The sequence below is a fragment of the Pimephales promelas genome, chromosome 2 (genome assembly GCF_988280905.1).
Source record: "Pimephales promelas chromosome 2, fPimPro1.hap1.1, whole genome shotgun sequence".
Taxonomy (NCBI): Eukaryota; Metazoa; Chordata; class Actinopteri; order Cypriniformes; family Leuciscidae; genus Pimephales; species Pimephales promelas.
The window spans coordinates 19,340,831-19,365,690 of NC_142770.1; the positions used below are offsets into that span (position 1 = coordinate 19,340,831).

At 39.3% G+C, this 24,860-nt stretch overlaps 1 protein-coding gene across 1 annotated transcript in view; it reads right to left on the minus strand.

The window, feature by feature from the left end:
• Positions 1-2,526: 2,526 nt before the first annotated feature.
• Positions 2,527-24,860, minus strand: part of rnf13 (ring finger protein 13) — a 33,211-nt gene continuing 10,877 nt past the window's right edge. The window contains exons 4-10 of the mRNA XM_039689866.2: positions 19,106-19,231; positions 15,357-15,444; positions 13,559-13,649; positions 13,227-13,332; positions 13,051-13,144; positions 3,980-4,060; positions 2,527-3,446 (exon numbers count right to left, since the gene is read on the minus strand). Coding sequence (XP_039545800.1) covers positions 3,094-3,446; positions 3,980-4,060; positions 13,051-13,144; positions 13,227-13,332; positions 13,559-13,649; positions 15,357-15,444; positions 19,106-19,231 — 939 coding nt within the window. The 3' untranslated portion in view covers positions 2,527-3,093. The remainder of the gene's footprint in view (positions 3,447-3,979; positions 4,061-13,050; positions 13,145-13,226; positions 13,333-13,558; positions 13,650-15,356; positions 15,445-19,105; positions 19,232-24,860) is intronic.

The following is a 24,860-nucleotide window of genomic DNA, read 5'->3' on the forward strand; positions in this document are numbered from 1 at the left end:
TTTGGGTGTTTAGTTTATTACCAAGGGCTTGAGCTAAACTAAAATTCCCTTTCCTAGATCAAATCTGGGAAAGGTCGAGTGTGTATACATATCTTTGAATGGACCTTAGTCAGGATGGGCGGCACTTTTAATTTGACGGCAAATTAAATATGCCGTCTGCGCTAACAAATGTCCATTTCTTTAGTTTTCCCTCAACCCAAAGTGTCTCGTCAACTCTACCTGTAGATGTGACGCTTCCTGATTCGTATCCTTTTCCCTTTCCCTTTCCCTCCACTATTTAAGAGCTCGACCTCCCAATCCATGAATGCTAGCGCGAGCTAGCATTCATGGATTGGGAGGTCGAGCTCTTAAATAGTTGGCGGTCCATTGAGTGCAGTGATTTTTGGGCTTCGGTAGCATTTTCTCCCATCAACCCCATATTGAATGTTCATGGACATTCCGTCATTGCACTTGTTTTGCTAGCTTATGTAATATATATATTTTTTATTTTCACAACGACTGCCATTTGAGACGGTGTAGGCGCTTGGAGTATACCGTTTGAATTCTTTCATTTGGACCAATTTTCGCCATTGCTTGGGTTATTTACACACTACGTTGACCAACAAAACACTAGCATCTGGTCTTGTTTTGCCAGCTCTTTCAACACTTGAATTGAATTTAACCCATGAATGAATTGTCATGACTGTGGGATAAATTGCCTTCGAGTCATGTCTGTTAAAACTTGATGTTTTATCGAGTCCAAATGTATAACACTCACTCCAATCGTAATGTGTATTCTGTGCCATAATGTAGAGCGAATCTGTTACTATTATTGATTCAGACGCTTCCCAAACGATTCTATCAGTTCTTGGTTCAGGGGTTTTTAGTATCTACAGAAGTTCTGGCCTTGTGGGAGATTTGTACAGGTTCAAAACCTCTCGACTACAGTTCATTTCTTGTTTCCCTGTACTTTTTTCATACATCTTGGATACAGTCTGATTTCATATGCATAAACCAAGAAATGCCATAAATTAATCTCACCACCTTGTTTACAGACAAATTAAATAAATCTATTCCAACCAAATTACTTGTCTGTTTCTTTTGCTGCATGTTTTTTTAAAGGGTCATTTCATGTGGAATCTGTTTTTCCTCAAAGTTAAAGTAGATAATAAGCGAAAATATGCTTTGTTTGTACAATTAGAAAATGTTAATGGGAAAAAAATTGCACAAACAAATGTCCTATTTTGCGCACAAAAAATGGATAAGTTTGGCTTTTTTTTAACCAGGAAGTCCCTTGAGACTGAGTCTCTTTTCCGAGGGAGACCTGATATTATATAAATATTTTATAAATGAATAACACATTTTCTTAAATATATAGAAAATAATAATATACTGCACACACAAATATATTATGTAAACAGACTTTTATTTTGGATGCGATTAATCGCAATTCATTTTTGCACGGCCCTAGAAAATATGCTTTTTTTGTACAACAATTGGAAAATGTTAATGGGAAACAAATTGCACACAAAAAATGGATAAATTTGATCATTTTCTTCTGAGAATGAGGAAATACTAATTATTAGGGCCCAAGCCCTGAAAGGGCGAAGGCCCTATTGTTTTCCTTGGGATTATTCTTTTCTATTATTAGGGCCCAAGCCCTGAAAGGGCGAATGAGGAAATACGACGCTACCAAGCCGACCAATCACCGATCTTGCGGTCGTGTAGTTACATTTTTGAAGAGGTGCGCGTCAGGCAACGCGGAAGGGTACGCGGTATGGGACGCGTCTGTGCGTATGCTACGCCGTACCTACTGCGCGCACCCTACGCAGAAGTATAAATTGGCCTTAAGTTACAGCAATAAAGTCCAGCAAGAAAAAGTTTCTTCATTCGAAAATATAGACCTTTAGACCAAGCTCTTCAGCACACTTCTTTTCAACAGTCAAAGCGGGGGTTACGTTTTTGCACGTCGTGCAGAATAACCCTAAAGGCACTAAGGTGGCGGTGCCACCGCCACCGGTTTATATATATACTAACAATTTATATATATACTAATTTTGGCCCTTATATATGAAGGGCCAAAGCTGGTGGTACCGCCACCCCGGTGCCTTTAAGGCACCTGGGTTGCGGTGCCACCGGCTTGGGCCCGCAATCGCTGCTCGCAGCTATATTTATTATTAAAAGTGTAAAATGATCAAACTAAAATCTGATTTTTTTTTGGGGGGGGGGAAATTCCACTTTTTGGGGGAAATTGGCTCCTTTTACCACTCCCCCAGAGTTAAACAGTTGAGTTTTACTGTTTTCGAATCCATTCAGCTGATTTTCTGATATTTAGAAGAATATCAGTAACCAGAGCGTTTCTGATCTCATTGACTTACATAGTATATTTTTTTCCTACTATGGAAGTCAATGAGACCAGAAACTGTCTAGTTACTGATATTCTTCTAAATATCAGAAAATCGGCTGAACGGATTCAAAAACGGCATCCCTTTAAGACCATGTGCCACTTTCCAAAATGATGGATGAGAAATTGAGACGAAAGCAGCAAAAGGTGTAGTATTTTATTCATGAAGAGAAATGAATATAGACTACTTAGAAACGAGGGTGAGCAGAAAGATATATTTACAGTAAAGCAACATTAAAAGGCAAACAGACATTGGTAACAGTTATCAAAAACAAAACAAATACCTCCAACTTTTCTCCTACTTCCAGTACATAACTGATGTTAAACTACACATGGAGTGACTGATATTTAGAACGGCTCCACTGTTAATGATCCAACTAAAAGTGTGACATCAGTGTCAGTACAAGTTCAATAATAAAGTCTCATTGTGTCGTATAAAACATGCAGTTGTTCGCGATCGGATACACGTCTGAGATGAGTTTGGCGTTTTGTCAGCAAGCACAAATTACATTCCCAGAGGTGACGCTCGTCTGCGGAGGCTGGCAAACATGTGTGTGATCAATTTCGCAAAATCGTTTAAGGAAGGGGGAGGGGGGGATCGTGATTCGTAGAAAATTTTGCTGTATGTGAAACTGCGAACGATAAATTGTAAATGATGGTGAAACGTATTGGAATCTCTATTAAGAGTCCGAGTTGTGATTGGCTAACGTTTAAGCGTCGGCCTCCATGTTGTCGGGACGGCCCTGTTGCAGCTGTACGACGACCGTTTCCACGGTGACCTCCTCCTCGCTGTCAGTGGTGTCGCTGTGCTCGTCGTAGTCCGACGACTCCACTTCGCGCTGGGATGGAGAGCCGGACATGGTGCCAAAGGAATGGGCGCTGGTAGAGGCCAGGGATCGCAGCAGGGGTGTGTTTTCCGAAACTTCGTTCTCCTCGCCTCCGCTGTCCCCGGAGTCGGACTCGGACTCAGAGTCGCCGTCGGACGGCACCACTTTCTGCTTGCACACCGGACACGTCTTCTTGGTTTTGGTCAGCCACGGATCAACACACTTGCAGTGATAGGCTGATAATTGGTGCAGAGAGAATGAGTGCGAGAGATCCTGACAAACGTCATCTATTATTAACTAATGGATCAGAAACCTTAAAGTGGATCAAAGTTATACATGAACTATCCACTTCCTCTTCATGTTGACTACTGTAATTTAAAATGATTCCTAAAGCGATTAAAATTAGTAAATTAAAATTAAAGGGATAGTTCACGCAAATACATTTTTGGTATGTTTTAGCTTACCTCAAAGGCATCCAAGATGTAGGTGTCTTTGTTTCCACAGTTTAAATGAATTCATTTAAATTTCGACTGAAGAAAGACATGGACATCTTGGATGACATTGGGGTGAGTAAATTATCAGCAAAAGTTTTTTTTTTTAAAGTGAACTACTCCTTTAACTAATAATGTGGGTCATAGAAACAAACAAAACGCAGACACTGTTGATCGAGCTGAACTTGCATTGAATCCGAAACATTCCTTTTACTGATATTGGGCTGTAAACTCCTTCCCGAACTGCATTATCTGCTGATCGAGCGGTAAACACTCACCGTGTGAGCAGGGCAGGACCCGAAGCTTGTCGCCCTCTTCATACTCATCCAGGCAAATGGCACAAACATCATAGGAATCGCCTAGAAGACGAGAAGAAACAGCTAACTGTAGATGTTAATAAGTCAAGTTTTCTATAATAAACCGCAATTAATGGCACACAACATAAAAATGTGTAATATTGTATACTGGAATGCACTTTCACACCGAATCTCCAAATTAATGTAGAAACAACAAAGACGGTATACTTTAAATATTTGATATTTCATTTTATGAAAGAAGTGCTACTGATATCTTTATATTTCTCAGTTTCTAGTGATGAATAATTAAAAGCCATTCAAATTTTTAGTATATTTGAAAGCCATCATTTATAGGCTTTTCAATTTAAGTTAACATTATGTGCCACATTTATATACATAGTTATATAATTGTTGTGTTGTATATAGTAATATAGTGGTGATGAATGAGAGCTGTTAGTTTATTTTCCCCCACCAATTCTTTCGCACATTTACTTAACTGCACATTTTATTGTGGGCAGCCTAATGCTACGTTCACATCTGACGAGAATAGCGCGTCAAATTCGCGTCTAGTTTGACCACTTTGTGTTAATTCTTGACGCGCGTAAAATCAAAAGTTTAAAGCGAAATTTACGCGTGTCAGAATCGAAACCCGTTGGCGGCCATCTTCTTTATGTCGACCGAGCATTCATCGAGAGATTCACCGCTCTGTATTTACTCTGGAGAGCAGAACGGCGTGGGATCATCATCGCCGTATTTGTGTCCACCAAACCCTTCGGAGGCAAACCGTTTGGTGAGTTCCATTTTTTTGTTTTCAGTTTGATGACCTGTTCAGATTTTTCAACTCGGGCGGCAGACGCGAATTCGCATCAAACGCGTGAGTGCACAAATAGCACTAACTAAATAATTTCTGCGAACTTGGACGCGCGAACAAGGCGTATTCGCGTCTACCGCACCGCGCTCTATGGCTCTTTCGCGCCGCAGAAATTTATACGTGCGTAACGCGTCTTTGCATTGACTTATATTCCCGCCTGATGCGCTATTCACGTCCGGTGTGAACGTAGCATAGGCACACCTTTGCAATAATTATGCTGTCCAATCAGCATCTTAATATGAGGTGAATGGATTATCTCGGCAAAGGAGAAGTGCTCACGAACACAATTTAGACGGATGTGAACCATATTTGGGAGAAATAGGCCTTTTGTGTACAAAGAAAAAGTCTTCAGCTCCTGATGGGGGCAAAAACAAAAAAGTGTTGCGTTCATTATTTTGTTCAGTGTAGTTAATACATTTGGTCTCAATATTTTTATGAGGATCGCTCCTTGATGCATCAGTATTTACACCTTTCCCCGGCGGGATCAAAGTTAACGGCTTATTTTTGACAGCCGTAATTAATTCCTCATTTCACATCAATATCTTGACTAAACGGGTTTCTGATCTGCACACTTGCGATTGCAGCGTTTCCTTCAGATCCTGTGTGTCCTGGATCAAGGAAAACATTCCAGTCTCAATAAGTCCAGGAATTTGTCCTGCCCTCCCTGTGAATTCCTCAGCCTTTTTTCACATTTCTTTCCACCAATGGAGGAGCCACTCTGCCGATGGCCGGTGTTTATAGACACAGTAAACGAACACATTTTCTCGCGGTCTCTCAAACCGCCGTGCCTGTGTGTGACCGTATATGGATAAGCTTATATCTGTCACTACAGGATGTCGGAGGCTTTATTTGTGCTCACTGCTTTGGGGTTTGGGAAGAGTTTACAGTGAAAGCTGGTCTGTAAGAACAGGTCTGGATGCTACAGATTCACAGTTTGTACACTTTGTGACGCGAATGACCTTGCAGAGCACAATTCTTCATTCGTTCAGAACTTTAAGATAAACGCTACTACTGGGTTACCCTGAACATTTTTCGAAAGCCATTTCATAATAGTTGACTAATTTCATGTTTTAAAGAGCACCTATCATGGATTTTTGAAAATGACTGTTCATGTAGTGTGGAATATAGCTCTAAGGCCGTGTGTCCACCAAAGCGTTTTTCCACGCGCCTGGCGTATGTTTTCAATTGTTGTCAATGGGAGCGCCGCGTTTTTTAAACGCCATGAGCGTACCGAGGCACTGAGCGTTTTTTTCACGCTGAAGTGCCGAGCGTCCAGCGTTTTTACTGGTCGCCGGGAGTTGAAAAATGTTCAACTTTGGATAAAACGCACCGCTCATCACCGTCACATTTTACCCTGCCATCCAATCACAGTGGAGGAGAGGCGGGACTAATAGCACACTGACCAACTGTCACAACATTCAAACTGCTGCTTATATTCTGTATCATAGCAACGAAACGTCTCAACAGAAAAAAACACGCGCTCTCAAGCGCTCAATGCACAGCGTCTTCAGCAGAGCGTCTAGCGTTTTCAGCTGGATAAAAACACTTTGGTGGACACACGGCCTAAGGGAATGAAAACATCCTGCAAAGATTTATATCTGAAAGTACACCGTATATAAAGTTATTGTCTTTCAAAACTCTTTGAGTCTATGAAATGAATAGTTTTTGAAACGAGTCATTAGCTGTTTCGTCGTGATGTAGATACGAAACATTAGCTCATTGGCCGCTCCAACAACTGCGCGCGCAGACTTGAAGTGACGTCTAGAACACATATTCAAATACTTCAGCTGAATCGCATCATGTCAAGAAGACGCTGTGTTCGACATTGCAAAGACAGTTCAGCCACTTGTTTTCATTGCCCCGGGACGAGCATGTGAAGATTTGCAACGATACCACAACAGTATAGCCCAAACTTTGTGTTCTCATCATTTTAATGACGAATCATTCAAAAATATAAAAGAATTCAAATGTGGATTCGCAAGCCGGTTGTTCCCGAAGGAGGGCTCAGTATCCAGTGTACATGGATCAGGTTCGTCCTCCTCCGAATCACAATCTGTAAGTATTATTAAAAAAATGAGCGTTTTTGAGCTAAAACTAGGGTACAAAATAGCCTATTACTTATTCATTTTTGAATGCAAAAACCAAGCGAACGTCATAAGTTGACCTCAGACAACAATATAATAAAATTTAAAAAGCCAGTTCATGAGCCCTTTAAGTGATAAATATGGATATTTTTTATACAAAAACATTTACACTACGAAATCAATCCGGTGAATGCGTTTCCAACTACCCGTGTAAGTGGAAAAGCTCAAAACGTTTTAGACCCCATTTAGTGAGGTCCTCTTGTGATCAACCAAACCACATTTTAGTACCAGATAAAGTAAACAGGGCCTCCTTTGTTTCACTGAAATGCTAGCCGTTCAATTCAGTTGTAAAAATCCCAGAGCCGTCACTCTCTGTGTGTTTTCCGAGAGTGTGTAATTCCGGTGCCCGTCGGCAGCTGTTGGTTGAGTCTGTGGTCCACGCGACTGGGTCAGTGAGGCAGAGACTGATGAATCAGCACTGCAGCGGATGAAGAAAACCAGCGCGTCAGCAGAGGAGGAGGAAACCAGGGTGATGGGGGTAAGATGTGTCAGTGGGCTAATCTAGATAACCCATATATTTAGAGAGGACTCATCATATACATGCTTTGGCGCCAATGGCTCAACAAACGGATGAGAATATTTTGAAAATTAAATAATTCTCCTGGCTGGTTCATGAAAATGTAAACAATGTGCTCATTTAGTTTAGTATTTAGTATATACAGTATACTGTGAAGTTACATTATCTTTCTGCACTAAATCTCTAGGATACATATAATTGATGCTGGTAGGTCACATGACAATAAGAACATCACAGCTTTCATTCTTACTCTAGTTTTGTCCCAAATGACACACTGCACTTATTCACTGAACGCCCCTGTGACAACATTACACACTTCTTTTTATCGGTTAATTAAGTGCACCATCTGGGTAAATTGTACATTTTCTTTTTGATATGATCAGTGTGAACGCGCTACTATTAATACAACAGCACGGCATAGAAGTATATAAAATAAAACTAAGTATACACTTATATAAAAGTAGTACCTACTCAGTTTGCCAAAACGAGCTGTAAACAACAGAGCCTACTGGATGGAAACTATCCCACAATGCACTTCAAAGATGAGGTCATGTGCTGACTACTGCTTGAAATATTTATGGTTGCGAAATGCACACTAACAAATATTAGGTCATATGTAGTGTACATTTCACAGTATTCAGTAAATAGCAAGCTAATATTCAATTTAAAATCTAATATGATTTGGAGATATCACTTTTCATGTAGCGAACTGTAAATATTGAATTCTTGGTTCAGCTTTCCTTAGGTCACCAACAAGCGCCACAGTAAATATACGTTATATACTTTGCTAATAAAGTATGTTAGAAATGACAAAACACTTAACATCAAAGGTATTGACGATAATAAGGATATTTAAAAAAATAAATACCGATATGTTAAAGGAGTAGTTCACTTTTAAAAAAAACTATTGCAGATAATTTGCTCACTCCTATGTCATCCAAGATGTCCATGTCTTTGTTTCTTCAGTCGAAAAGAAATTAAGGTTTTTGATAAAAACATTCCAGGATTTTTGTCCATATAATGGACTTCAATGGGAACCAAACGGTTCAAGGTCCAAAAGACAGTTTCAGTGCAAACTGTTCAAAGGGCTTTAAATGATTCCAGACGATGAATAAGGGTCTTATCAAGTGAAACGATCACTCATTTTATAAATAAATAACAAAGTTTAAGTTTTATAAGCTCAAATACTCGCCTTGCTCTGTTCTGTGATGAGCGTTCGTGACTCTCGTGTTCAAACTCGTTCATCAAAATGAACGAATCTTTTCCCGAGTTAACTCGTTCATTTCGTTTGTTTAATGAACCAAATGACATGAAAAAAGATTCGTTCATTTTGATGAACGAATTCGAACAGGAGAGTCACGAACGCTCATCACAGAGCATTTGAGCTTATAAAACGTAAACTTTTTTTTGTTTTTTAATGAGCGATCGTTTCGCTTGATAAGACCCTTATTCATCGTCTGGAATCGTTTAAAGCCCTTTGAACAGTTTGCACTGAAACTGTCATTTGGACCTTGAACCGTTTGGTTCCCATTGAAGTCCATTATATGGAGAAAAATCCTGGAATGTTTTCATCAAAAACCTTAATTTCTTTTCGACTGAAGAAAGAAAGACATGGACATCTTGGATGACATGGGGGTGAGTAAATTATCAGCAAAAGTTTTATCAAAAGTGAACTACTCCTTAAATACTTCATATGCAATAATATCGTAAATTATCTCGCTGAAACTCCAACATTGTAGGTGGCGCTATTATGCCTTAAAGCTGGTAGACAACCATCAAAAAAGACGTTAAAAAGTTAAAAAGACAACGGCGACAGAGTGTCGCTATAACATCATGTCAGAAGTAGGGGTTTCACAACTACTGATTTTTGCTAGTCGACTAGTTTTGCATAACAGTCGACGACTAGTCGTTAAATGGTTTATTCTAGGGGTGTGCGACAACACGAATAGTAAATGTCTCCACGATCTGCTTTTGAAGAAATATGGTAGTAGTATCGTGTACAGTGCAATCTATCAGTTCTGGCGCCTCTTGTCTCAACTGTACAACGCGACGTAGCCTACACATCACACGTTAAGGAATAGGTACGGGACACTGCAATTCACAAAAGTTCATTGTTTGCATAGGCTAAGCCTTGCCGCTTAAACATTTAATTCACGCGCTGATGCGCTGTTCTAACGTGCGCTTTCCTGAGCGCGCGGCATATCCCCGACGCTCACAGGCAATAGAAGCCTGTCAAACAGCGCCTGAATACTGGACTAAGTTATCTTTCAAGTCTTATTATGCTAATACTGTTAAATACACACAATGTTTACATAAACAGAATTGGCTATGTCTAAAGTGCAGCCTCCCCATATAGAAAGTGAAAGCAAACATTTGAGAGAAAATCTGGTGTAGGCTAATATGCGTCTATATTAAACACGTCGCGTGCTGGTCTAAAAGCGAGAGTAGTACTCGTATTTTCCGCACCATAAAGCGCACTTAAAAGCCTTTAATTTTCTCAATCCGGCCTTTTCTCAAGCTTTATAATCCGGAGCGCATTATATATGGATCAATTGCTCGCTCTCTCTAACACACACACGAACAGACACTACTGTCAGCAGGCTACGAATGCAAGTTACGTGCCCGCCCCAGCGCGCTCACGCTTACTAAATAAACGCCTCACCTCCGACGCTGCGCACTCGCTGCATTCCCTTTAGCACATCTAGTGGATGCATAACGCAAACCCAGTCAAACGTTTGAAAAATGTTCTAAAATAGGTAATTAAAGGTGCGCCTTATAGTGCTTATAGTATATAGTACTGTCGCTTGTATTTAAAGGGATAGTTAACAAAAAAAATATATCTATATATATGTCATCATTTTGTTTCCGACTAGTCGACTAAGGCCAACAGCGCCAACTAGTGGTTGTGATAGTCGACTAGTCGACTAGTTGATGAAACCCCTAGTCAGAAGAGATGAGACTACTTGCATCCCAAAAAAAAATAGCTAGAAATAATATCATAGTCCTTTAAATTATCGTAATTAAATCAAAATTAACTATAAAGAACAGCATGTTACTGACGAACGTTACTTTTTTCAGAGCGATTCCCGTCTGATTAATTATGAAAACATTGACAACCAATAAGAATCCATCAATAAGAGTTTATAGAGCTTGAGCATTTAAAGCGGCGGACATTAAAACTGCAGCACGTGCCTATAATAAAATAAATCGTGTGTAAACTAATCGTTAAAATTATATGTATAGTTTATTTACTCAGCAGCAAGTTATTTAGCAAACTTTTGAACAGCTATGGTTACAAACTCCCTCTCCGCCTCTTTGCACTCGTAATGTGATTCATTGACCTAAAAAAAAAAAAGTTGAAACGTCTTTTTTAGACAAGCTGCCTCGCTCATATCCATATATTTGCATAAAGAAAATAAAGCCTAACTAACTTTAAGTCAGTCCAGTTGGCATTTACTCATAATCGGGTAGATAAATTACCCACATCTGGTAAACAAAATGAAATGGAAACAATTTCAAATGACCTTCACACTGAATATCTGAAGCGTAAAACACCGGTGGATATAACCCGAATCCCTTAAACTCGACGCCTGACACCTCCTCAGGGAGGAACGTCTGCAGGTCGTCAGGACTGGACGCATCTACGAGCTCATTCATGCAGACACACGGTCAATCACGCCGTTGGTTCGGTTGTAAAAAAGGCTTGATGATTCACTGAGGGGGTGGAGGCGGTGGGAGGGGAATGCCACACTTCACCCACATTCGTCACGTGCCACACCAATGCCAGGCTCTCCGTCCCGCACGGAAAATGCTGACGCCCAGCAACATCAAAACACACAGGCTAAGAGCTTTATTCTGACAGTGAAGACGTCATTAAAGTAATCCATGTGACTCCAGTGGTTTAACTTCAATTTATGAAGTGACGTGAGTGCTTGCTTTAAGCAAAAAAACAATTTTAAGTTGTAAAATGCATGTTAGAGATAATATTTTTGTGAATAAAGTGGTAAATTATGTTTTTTTTTTTTTTTTGCGTGTCCTTTTATACAATTGAGGTTAGGAGTCACACGGACTGCTTTAATGGCGTCTTTACTAGGTTTGAAAGTGGTAGTTGCGTAGGCTGTCAATGGAGGGAGAGAATTAAAAATATCTTCATTTGCGTCTTCAAGATGAACGAAGGATGAGTAATTAATGAGAGGATTTTCATTTTTTGGTGTACTATCCCTTTAAAAACTGCATTTTCCAACATGACAGCCATTTTAAACGAATCTGACATTTAAGATAAGAGAATGTTAACGGGATAGTTCACTTTGAAATTAATGTTTGTTATGTTTTATCTTACCTCAAGGGCATCTAAGATGTAGTTGTCTTTGTTTCCACAGTATTTTCAATTTTGATATTTTCAGGTCAAACCGTTCTTGTCTGTCAGTCATATAATGGAGGTCTATGGTCACCACCTCAAAGAGCATGCACAGAGAAGTCCAAATTGAACATGATTTAATGACTCGTAAATGTAAGTACACATTGATGGCCTAAGACACGAAACGAGCGGTTTGTGTGAGAAAACAAACAGTATTTATATCGTTTTACTTCTTGTAACGACAGCCACGTCCAAGTGATCTGAGGGCGTGCGTCACTCTTTGTTTACACAGAGATTTCGGAAGCGTTACCCTTCACTGTGAAGATCTAAACATATTTAGATATACAGGAAACAGCAATGGATGACAATTTTGATGTATCAAAAGACAATGTTGATTTTTTTTTTTATCACTTCTGGCACTTTCCGGCGCTTGTGCAGACCGAAGCGCCCACGCCCTCATATCACTTGATTACAAGAGGTAAAACCATATAAATGCTGTTCGTTTTCTCACACAAACCGCTCGTTTCGTGTCTTAGGCCATCAGTGTGTACTTACATTTACGAGTCATTAAATCGTGTTTAATTTGGACTTCTCTGTGCATGCTCTTTGAGGTGGTGACCATAGACCTGCATTATATGACTGACAGACAAGAACGGTTTGACCTAAAAATATCAAAATTGAAAATACTGTGGAAACAAAGACACCTACATCTTGGATGCCCCTGAGGTAAAATAAAACATATCAAAAATTAATTTCGGTGCATCAAAAATTATTATTATCTTATTTTATTTTTTTTAATAATCTTTGTTTCAGAATGTATGTTTTTGCTCTGAAATGGCTTCGGAAGTGAATTTCCCTACATTTCCAGAGAAACTACAAAATAATTGAAGCTGAACTCATTTTAGATTGACAGTTGAACTGATTTACCGACTCAATGAAGTATAAATCAGATTCCAGAACTCTCTCTCCTGTAATATTGTGGAATAATATGTAAATATATATTCAAAAATGTCATTTATTCCTGTGATCAAAGCTGAACTTTCAGCATCATTACTCCAGTCTTGGTCACATGGTTCACAGAGCAGCAGATTACAGTCTCGAGACATTTGATGTATTTGAAGACATTCTCAGCGTTTGATCCTATTTAACACGCGCGTGTCTTACCTTTCTTGAACTTGTGAATGGGGAGCTTCTTCAGCTGGTCCTTGCGTAAGCGACTTCTCCTGGCTCTATGTCGGTCCTGTACGAACTTTGTGATCTGAGATTAAAAGGATGTAAGTAAATATGTCCGTCAAAACTAATATATACCGTTGTTTTTATTACACACAATCGCGACTCACCATGAAAACTACAATGAGGATGAGGCAGATCCCAACGATGATGAGGAACGGGATCAGGTAGTACTCCAGAGGCAAACTGAAGTCCGGCATGAGGATCACATGACCGCTGAAAACACAACGCAAGACTGTGAGTGTGACACTACATGTATACAGGTCAACCTTTCACATTTTTTCAGAGAATATAACCTCAAATTTGATGCTAGTTTTGGGAATATTTCACATTTGCAGATGACTGTGTGAACAGCAGACTTTGTCTCGTGTCATATGACTGGTGGAGAGCAGATGTTTCTGCTTCTGGTAAGCATCAGAACAGTGAAGTATTCAGTCCTCACCCTTTCTCATAGATGTAATCCTCTTTCAGAGAGTTGGCCGCTTCTTCCCCAATAAACACTGATGGTATGTCGATCTGCTTCAGGATATCCACTGCAAAACAAACAAATGTAGACCGTAAACTCGACCAGATTTTATTCTGATTCAATTTGATGCTTCAAACAAACCCTTGTAAACACATTATTAGGAGTGCATTTGAAAGTTGTAAAAGTCGATTTTGATTTTAAAGGGATAGATCACTTCAGATAACCGAGTATTGTGTTTGGCCGTCACCATTCTCAGCAATAACACACTGTTCAATCTCGATTCAGTAACATTATGTACATTAGTGTTACGATACTGGAATTTCTAACTTCAATACGATAACTTGTCAATATTCAATACCGTTTCCGATACCATGGTGAAAACGGCCATATAGATATCATATTTTTATTATTATCTCGTAATTTTTTGATGATTTGGGTCATTTTATTGCAATAGCTTATGGAGGCTTCACAAAAAAGCCAAGTAAACAGTCAATAATAAAAAACAAAACAAATAGCAAATGATAACATGAATAAATACAATAGAATAAAGAGACAAATGAAATAAACATGGCTTTAAGTTTTTCGGTTTATTAGGTTGCCGTCACTTTAAGAGCTCCAATATATTGTTGTTACACAACATGCGTTTCCTTCCCAAAACTGACTGTGTTTACCTGAATACTCGTCAAGATGGGCATTTTAAAATAATTTTGTGTATATATGATCGTTTAAGCCATGGAAATGAACTCAATTTGGCACTCGCGAGCTGTTTGAGAGGCGACTTTATGAGAGCGCCACTTTTTATATATATGTTAGGGCTGTCAAAATAAAACTTTGTGTTTACATATATGTGGGTGCACTGTGTATAATTATTTTGTATATACAGTATATATAGATATAATATCTAACACACATGCATGTTTATTTAAGAAAAAAATATAATTTAAATATAAAATATTTATATATAAAATAAATTATATATAAATGTAAATACAGTATATACATGAAAATATTTCTTAAATATATACATGCATGCGTGTGTATTTATATATATATATATATATATATATATATATATGTATATATAAAATAATTATACACAGTGCACTGCACACACATATATTATGTAAACAAACTTTTATTTTGGATGTGATTAATCACGATTAATCGTTTGACAGCCCTAATATATATATATATATATATATATATATATATATATATATATGTATATATATATATATTTGTGTGTGCTGTATACAATTATTTTGTATATATAAATACACACACATGCATGTATAAATTTAAGAAAATGTGTTATTCATATATAAAATATTTATATAATATAGATTTTGTATATATATATATATATATATATACAGAATTTAAGCGCAAATAATTCTTAAATATATACATGCATGCATATGTATTTATATATACAAAATAATTATACACAGCACACAGAAATATATTATGTAAACACAGACTTTTATTTTGGATGCAATTAATCGCAATTAATTTTTGCACAGCCATTTGATACAACATTACGGTAAGTAAATGATGAGCTATTCCTTCAAGAGCGCTGAAGGTCGGTTCCTCCAGTTCGGCCTTCATGGCTTCGTCCTGAACGGCATCACGACTCGGTCAGAATTCATAAATACAGCAGCGGTTATTATCAGCACAGAGGCTGGGGTTTGTGAATCACAGCATTGTCCCACAGCAGAACACATGAGCGGGTGTCTCTGCTACATGTTTTATGCATTCGTGTGCAGGAACTTACGATCATTGGATCCCATGCTGATTAAGTCATCCGAGTCCACATTGTGGACAATCGCCGCCTTGTAGCCGGCCTTCTGCGCATGGAAGACCTGGAGGAGGACGAGGATGAAGACAGAAGCATTGTGTTCACACAGGCACAGGCGTCGTGCGCACACACACTGCTCTTGTATGACACATGTATGGCTTGGTTCAGTAAGCTCGACGGTCAGGGAAGATTAGAGCAGGAGAGATTAACAAACTTGCTTTTGTCAGAGACATTTCAGCTCCGCCTGATTTTCTCATCTTGTTTTTGGTACGATTCATTTTAACAGCCTGCATTTACATCTAGGTTTTGCGAGCCTAACCACAGTTAATGGGTTAGTTCACCCTAAAGTAAAATTTACTCACCCTCAATCCTTGGTGTATATGACTTTTTTTATTTCAGCCAAACGTTAATCAGAGGTGTGTTAAGGTGATATCCTGGCTCTTTCAAGCTGTATAATGGTAGTGAATGCAGCCTGAGATTTTGAAGCTCGAAAAAGCACATCCATCCATCATAAAAGTAATCCATATGCCTCCAGGGGGGTGATAAAGGCCTTTTGTAGCACAGCCATGCGTTTGTGTGAGAAAAAATATCTGTATTTACAACTTTATAAAGCTTAATAACGGCGTACGCAAGTCTTGTTCTGCGGAAGAGTGACCTCTGACCCTACGCATGACGAGTGACCTCTGACCCTTCACATGACGAGTGACCTCTGACCCGACGTATGATGAGTGACATCTGACTCGACGCATGTCCTCTAACCCTACATATGACGAGTGACCTCTGACCCGACGGATGACCTCTAACCTTACACATGACGTGTGACCTGAAAATGACGAGTGACCTCTGACCCGACGCATGACCTCTAACCCTACACATGATGAGTGACCTCTGACCCGACGCATGATAAGTGACATCTGACTCGACACATGACCTCTGACCTGACGAGTGACCTCTGACCCAACGCATGACGAGTGACATCTGACTCGACGCATGACCTCTAACCCTACACATGACGAGTGACCTCTGACCAGACGCATGAGTGACATCTGACTCGACGCATGACCTCTAACCCTACACATGACGAGTGACTTCTGACCCGACGCATGTCCTCTAACCCTACATATGACGAGTGACCTCTGACCCGACACATGACCTCTAACCCTACACATGACGAGTGACCTCTGATCCTACGCATGATGAGTGACATCTGACTCGACGCATGTCCTTTAACCCTACATATGACGAGTGACCTCTGACCCGACGCATGACCTCTAACCCTACATATGACGAGTGACCTCTGACCCGACACATGACCTCTAACCCTACACATGACGAGTGACCTCTGATCCTACGCATGATGAGTGACATCTGACTCGACGCATGTCCTTTAACCCTACATATGACGAGTGACCTCTGACCCGACGCATGACCTCTGACCCTACGCATGATGTAGGAGTAGCATAATCCTATGTGAGTAGACACCGCTCGCGGTTCAAACAAACAGTGATGGGCAACCCTACGCTTGACGAGTGACCTCTGACCCTACGCATGACGATTGGGCAAAACAAAATGCCGGTCATGAATTAAAATGTGATTTTTTTAAGAGAAATGTGGGTGGAGCTTGAGTTTGTTGCCCAGCACTGTTTGTTTGAACCGCGAAAGGCGTCAACTCACATAAGCTTATGCTACTCCTACTTCAAGGTCGGGTCAGAGGTCACTCATCATGCATCGGGTCAGAGGTCACTCGTCATGCGTCAGGTAAGAGGTCACTTGTCATGTGTCAGGTCAGAGGCAAGGGGGTAATCCATCGACCAGAAGTTGAAGCCTCACGGGAGCTGCCATCTTGTAGCAGAACTTCACTTGCGTTAGCATTCCCATTGACTCCCATTCATTTTGGCGTCACATTGACAGCAAATAACTCTACATCTGAGGCGTTTGAAGACCCCATTTGTCATTTATTTATTTCTAAAGAAACACGACAATGTATAAAATGCTCCTTTATCTTGTAGCTTATGTTCTGGCCCCGTAGAAGCAGTTTTAGTGAAAGTAGGCTAACGGTTGCGTCATACCCACGCGACTCTCTGTCGCACAGTAGAGAGATTACCGTATGGACAGGAGGAGAAGCTCGCGCGCAATCGGGGAAACGTGGAGGCAAAATGACAAAATAATTCATCAGAATACCTAGCAAAAATTGTCTTCTGCTCCTCGCTAATGGACAGCTCCTACTCACACTCTCCACCTCTGCAAGTTTCGGAAGGGAATGATTCAGATTTCTTATGCCACAGCACTAGAAGACAGACGGGTTGCTCGCATCACATATACGTAGTCAAGCTCTGTTTGAGTCTTTGCGTCTGGAACGGAAGTGCTAAAAAAAAAAAAAAAAAAAAAAAAAAAAAAAAAAAAAAATCGCCCAAACCGGGCTTCAATCGTCTCAATGGAGATCCAATGAAATCGCTCTGTCCATTTCTTTTACCGTCTATGGTCAGAGGTCATGTGGCGGGTCAAAGGTCACGCGTCAAGTGTAGGGTCAGAGGTCATGTGTTGGGTCAGAGGCCACTCGTCATGCTTAGGGTCAGAGGTCACTGTTCCACCGGAACAAAATTTGCGTACGATCGTTACCAGAAGCCAGTGATTATAGTTTATAAAGTTGTAAATATGGATAGTTTTCTTGCAAAAACACACAGCTGTGCTTCAGAAGGCCTTTATTAACCCCCTAGACTTACTTTTATGATGGATGGATGTGTGTGTCTGATTGTGTTCGGCTGAAAGAAGAAAGTCATACACACAAAGGATTGAGGGTGAGTAAATTAGGGGATCATTTTGAACTATCCCTTCAACGGCACGACAGCGGCCACTCAGGGCAGAACTAAGAATTGCAGGACTAGATTGTCACTTTCAAATACAAAACAACCAATATTACCCCCTGAATCTAAATCGGCTAAATATATACCGGTGTAGTATTACTGTGTTCTGTAAAGTCTGTGCCCTTCGAAGGTCTCCTCGAGTCAGACACAGGCAGCGCTGGATCAGTGATTAGTGAATGTTTGCACAGACAGAGATAAGAGCATTCAAGACATTCCTCGCAAATGAAAATCTCTCACACTCAAGTCACGTGAAGGTCACAGATATAATATCAGGAGCATCGAGTGGACAAACTATTTCAATGGATTGAATTAGAAACATATTAAAATACTGCAAAACTTTTTTACTTTGCCAGCACACTCGCTCTCTATGCAGATTAAAAAGATAAACATTCCACAGCGGCGTAGATGATTAACTTTGTCGAATGGTTTATTGTGGTGTTGGAAAAATATTTAGCTATATGCCACAAGCGTTACGCTTGGATGTCGTCCAAAGTGCTGCAGGTGAACAGAGACCGTAGGCAGACCCTCTGGAAGTCTTTGCATATTTGAACTGTTTGCCAACGGCATGAGCATGAGCGCACTGAGGCACGTCTGAAGAGCGGGGGGACTTTGCATTTAGGAGAGTATTTGCGTACTTGCAATGTTTCTTTATTACCCTTGTTTCCCTGTTTCTATTTCCAGGAGCAGGACATATTTTGTACAAGTTTTAAAAAACAAAATTTTTAATAAAAATTGTAATAAGTAAATTAAATTAAGATACGATAAAGAAACCATGACATGAACAAGTGGAGGACTTCATGTTCTGTGAATAGAGTGAAGGATTGTGGGGGAAGTTGTGTGTGACGTCCGGTGATCCAGTACCTTGATGTCGAAGTTGCAGTCGAAGCGCTTGATGAGCACGATGAAGGCGCTGGAGAGGTTGTCCCTCAGGGGAGGAGGCTCGATCGGCACGCAGGCGTTCTCGGGACGGGCCCCGATCAGGAAACCCTGCGGACATCAAACCAAACTGTGTCAGCAAACAACCCGTCCCAACAGCACCCTCTGCTGAGGGGAACACACACTCGTCTGCAGCTCTGGGGTCTACAACATGCTCTGCGTCGCCCAGTGTCGCTCGACACCTCGTGTTTTTGGGTTATTGGGCCATGAACACCACCAGGCATGAGGCGGGCGCATGACTGAGGACACACGGGACACATGAAAGACACCATTCAGCTCAATGACGGGCACACTACATGACTGGACTTTCATGAACATTTCCTCTGCTGTTCTCTCACAGAAATAATGGAGGAAAAAAATAATTCACAGCCCTGTTCCGCATTCCTGTGTAATTATTACAGTAACTGGGTAATAACTATGTATTTAGCCTGAATCTGCCCTAAACACAACCTTGTGTAGTTCCCAAATAATGTTCAATCTTCAGGCAATTTCACATTTAATATCCATTTTTCAGATCAAACATTATAATGATGCCTTAATTCACTGAAAACAACTCATTTTATTTATTTTTTTGGTTTATTCAGACAAAATATGGATTTTGATAATCTGCCATAAAATAATTGTTATTGATTATATTAAAAGAAAAAAGTCATTTATTTTTCATTAGTTACATTGTTAATTGTTATAACTTGTGATTGTTGTCACTTGATTTTAAAGTTATTTGTTTAGACAATTTTTAAAAGTAGCCATGACACCATTGTTATTATATTAAATTATTATATTAAATATGTATTAATAAAATTAATATTGCATTACAAAAATAGAGAAAAATTATATACAGTAATATATATATATATATATATATTGATTTTAGGCTTCATTGTAAAAGTATTCAGACAAAATATAATTTTAATACCAGCCATTCATTGTTATCAGGCAAAAGATAATTATGCCATCATTAAATAACTATTTTAAAAAACAAATTAATTTATTTTCAATAATTATCAGCTGGAGTGCATTTCTAAAAATAAAAGATGCTAAGAATTATCATTTTGTTATGCTTAAGTCATTATATAAAATAATAATAATAATAAAATATATATATATATATTTAGCTTTAATCAATTTCAGTTTTGGGACATGTCTAAGTTTTATAAATATTGACCTATTCAAATTCAGGTATTTTTATAATATTGAACACACTTTTTTCATTATTTTGGTTTTAGTAAGCAGCACATTATCCACAGCAGAAAAGGCAGATCTCCAACATCCGGGTCATATGTTCTCCAAACATCACGATGCACACAAAAATGCAAACGTAACAGCCACAGGAAGTGGTCTCACACACTTCCTGTTCCAGCGGTGTCTCTGTGCGTCTCCGCTGAGTCGCGGGTTTGTTCGCCCGCTCATGGCTAGATTCGCATGTTCCAGAACAGAGTCCAGATTGAGCAGGATTTCCAGCAGCGATTAACTCCCAGCACAATATTTAGCACACACAGATGACGACAGATAGGTATATTCATCTCAGAAACTAATGTGAAAAGAGTTGCTTGTTGACCTCTCACAACATTAAGCTCAGTTTGGTGTGAGTGTGACGGAGATGGGGAAATCACACTGAAGTGGGGAAGTGACACACATGTGAAGTAATGAGATTTCTGACAGTTTCACTGAAACATCATGGGGTTTGGTGTCGCTCAAACCAGTGAATCAGGAACAGAGAGTTGTGACGAACTTTGCCATGTGAATACAGACATCAAGCCTCAAAAGATTCGTAACCTAGCAACAAAGCATTGACGATAACTGAATTAGAGAACTCTCTAATTGTATTTTCACTAGTACGAATTGAGTTTGAGAGCTCTCTAATTGTATTTTCACTAGTAAGAATTGAGTTTGAGAGCTCTCTACTTGTATTTTCACGAGTACGAATTGAGTTTGAGAGCTCTCTAACTGTATTTTCTGAAGTACGAATTGAGTTCGAGAGCTCTCTAATTGTATTTTCACTAGTACGAATAGAGTTTGAGAGCTCTCTACTTGTATTTTCACTAGTAAGAATTGAGTTTGAGAGCTCTCTACTTGTATTTTCACTAGTAAGAATTGAGTTTGAGAGCTCTCTACTTGTATTTTCACTAGTACGAATTGAGTTTGAGAGCTCTCTAATTGTATTTTCACTAGTACGAATTGAGTTTGAGAGCTCTCTAATTGTATTTTCACTAGTACGAATAGAGTTTGAGAGCTCTCTAATTGTATTTTCACTAGTAAGAATTGAGTTCGAGAGCTCTCTACTTGTATTTTCACTAGTACGAAATGAGTTTGAGAGCTCTCTAATTGTATTTTCACAAGTAAGAATTGAGTTTGAGAGCTCTCTACTTGTATTTTCACTAGTAAGAATTGAGTTTGAGAGCTCTCTACTTGTATTTTCACTAGTACGAATAGAGTTTGAGACTCTCTGATTGTATTTTCACTAGTAAGAATTGAGTTCGAGAGCTCTCTACTTGTATTTTCACTAGTACAAATTGAGTTTGAGAGCTCTCTAATTGTATTTTCACTAGTACGAATTGAGTTCGAGAGCTCTCTAATTGTATTTTCACTAGTAAGAATTGAGTTTGAGAGCTCTCTAATTGTATTTTCACTAGTAAGAATTGAGTTCGAGAGCTCTCTACTTGTATTTTCACTAGTACGAAATGAGTTTGAGAGCTCTCTAATTGTATTTTCACAAGTAAGAATTGAGTTTGAGAGCTCTCTACTTGTATTTTCACTAGTAAGAATTGAGTTTGAGAGCTCTCTACTTGTATTTTCACTAGTACGAATAGAGTTTGAGACTCTCTGATTGTATTTTCACTAGTAAGAATTGAGTTCGAGAGCTCTCTACTTGTATTTTCACTAGTACAAATTGAGTTTGAGAGCTCTCTAATTGTATTTTCACTAGTACGAATTGAGTTCGAGAGCTCTCTAATTGTATTTTCACTAGTAAGAATTGAGTTTGAGAGCTCTCTAATTGTATTTTCACTAGTAAGAATTGAGTTTGAGAGCTCTCTACTTGTATTTTCACTAGTACGAAATGAGTTTGAGAGCTCTCTAATTGTATTTTCACTAGTAAGAATTGAGTTTGAGAGCTCTCTACTTGTATTTTCACTAGTACGAATAGAGTTTGAGACTCTCTAATTGTACAAACCCAATTCCATAAAAGTTGGGACACTGTACAAATTGTGAATAAAAACAGAATGCAATGATGTGGAAGTTTCAAATTTCAATATTATATTTAGAATACAACATAGATGACATATCAAATGTTGAAAGTGAGACATTTTGAATTGCCATGCCAAATATAGACCAACGCCACTTTTGCGTCATCGAAGGGTAACGCCCCCTTTTGGGGGAAAACACCTCTATACTGTCTATGGGAAAACAAACGGATTCCCATGAGAACAGAACTCGCACTAGATCTGCAAAGTTTCTTGATAGCAAAAATGGCACTAACTTAAAGAAGCTAACGTTACTGAATACGGGGTTACAGAGGTGTCCCTTTGAAATGGTCGAAAACTGGATTAATGACCCCACACAGCGGCCAAATATGGACTATTCAGACATCTAACGTTACCACTATCTCGTGGAATCGCCAAGTACGTAGCCTTTTTTTTTCATTAACACTCACAGTATGACAAACTAGACGATGAATGGATCATATTTAACTTGATTTAAGCTATTGAAATAGTCTAATAAGGTAATGTTAGCTGCTAACAGCTTAGTCTTTCTAATAGCTAGTCGGCAACAAAACTGTCAATAGCTTAAATCAAGTTAAATATGATCCAAGTGACATGGCCTCATCGTCTAGTAGTTTCTCATAGGCTACAGTGAGTGTGTAAATGATAAATGAATAAATAAAAAAGGCTACTTACTTGGTGATTCCACGAGATAGTGGTAACGTTAGATGTCTGAATAGTCCATATTTGGCCGCTGTGTGGGGTCATTAATCCAGTTTTCGACCATTTCAAAGGGACACCTCTGTAACCCCGTATTCAGTAACGTTAGCTTCTTTAAGTTTGTGCCATTTTTGCTATCAAGAAACTTTGCAGATCTAGTGTGAGTTCTGTTCTCATGGGAATCCGTATGTTTTCCCATAGACAGTATAGAGGTGTTTTCCCCCAAAAGGGGGCGTTACCCTTCGATGACGCAAAAGTGGCGTTGGTCTATTGGCTCCTTTTGGATTTCATGAGAGCTACAAATTCCAAAAAAGTTGGGACAGGTAGCAATAAGAGGCCAGAAAAGTTAAATGTACATATAAGGAACAGCTGGAGGACCAATTTGCAACTTATTAGGTCAATTGGAAACATGATTGGGTATAAAAAGAGCCTCTCAGAGTGGCAGTGTCTCTCAGAAGTCAAGATGGGCAGAGGATCACCAATTCCCCCAATGCTGAGGCAAAAAATAGTGGAGCAATATCAGAAAGGAGTTTCTCAGAGAAAAATTGCAAAGAGTTTGAAGTTATCATCATCAACAGTGCATAATATCATCCAAAGATTCAGAGAATCTGGAACAATCTCTGTGCATAAGGGTCAAGGCCGAAAACCATACTGAATGCCCGTGATCTTCGGGCCCTTAGACGGCACTGCATCACACACAGGAATGCTACTGTAATGGAAATCGCAACATGGGCTCAAGAATACTTCCAGAAAACATTGTCAGTGAACACAATCCACCGTGCCATTCACCGTTGCCGGCTAAAGCTCTATAGGTCAAAAAAGAAGCCATATCTAAACGGGAACCAGAAGCGCAGGCGTTTTCTCTGGGCCAAGGCTCATTTAAAGTGGACTCTAGCAAAGTGGAAAACTGTTCTGTGGTCAGACGAATCAAAATTTGAAGTTCTTTTTGGAAAACTGTGACGCCATGTCATCTGGACTAAAGAGGACAAGGACAACCCAAGTTGTTATCAGTGCTCAGTTCAGAAGCCTGCATCTCTGATGGTATGGGGTTGCATGAGTGCGTGTGGCATGGGCAGCTTACACATCTGGAAAGGCACCATCAATGCTGAAAGGTATATCCAAGTTCTAGAAAAATTATGCTCCCATCCAGACATCGTCTCTTTCAGGGAAGACCTTGTATTTTCCAACAAGACAATGCCAAACCACATACTGCATCAATTACAACATCATGGCTGCGTAGAAGAAGGATCCGGGTACTGAAATGGCCAGCCTGCAGTCCAGATCTTTCCCCCATAGAAAACATTTGGCGCATCATAAAGAGGAAGATGCAACAAAGAAGACCTAAGACAGTTGAGCAGCTAGAAGCCTTTATTAGACAAGAATGGGACAACATTCCTATTCCTAAACTTGAGCAACTTGTCTCCTCAGTCCCCAGACGTTTGCAGACTGTTATTAAAAGAAGAGGGGATGCCACACAGTGGTAAAAATGGCCTTGTCCCAACTTTTTTGAGATGTGTTGATGCCATGAAATTTAAAATCAACTTATGTTTCCCTTAAAATTATGCATTTTCTCAGTTTAAACTAGGGATGCACCGATACCACTTTTTTGGAAAACGAGTACGAGTACTTGCATTTCAGTACTCGCCGATACCGATACCGAGTACTTAATAAAAAAGCAAAAAAAAACATGATTTAAATATTTTTATATACGGGTTTTTAGGTCCTTGATTAAATTACTTGGGTAACACTTTATTTCGATA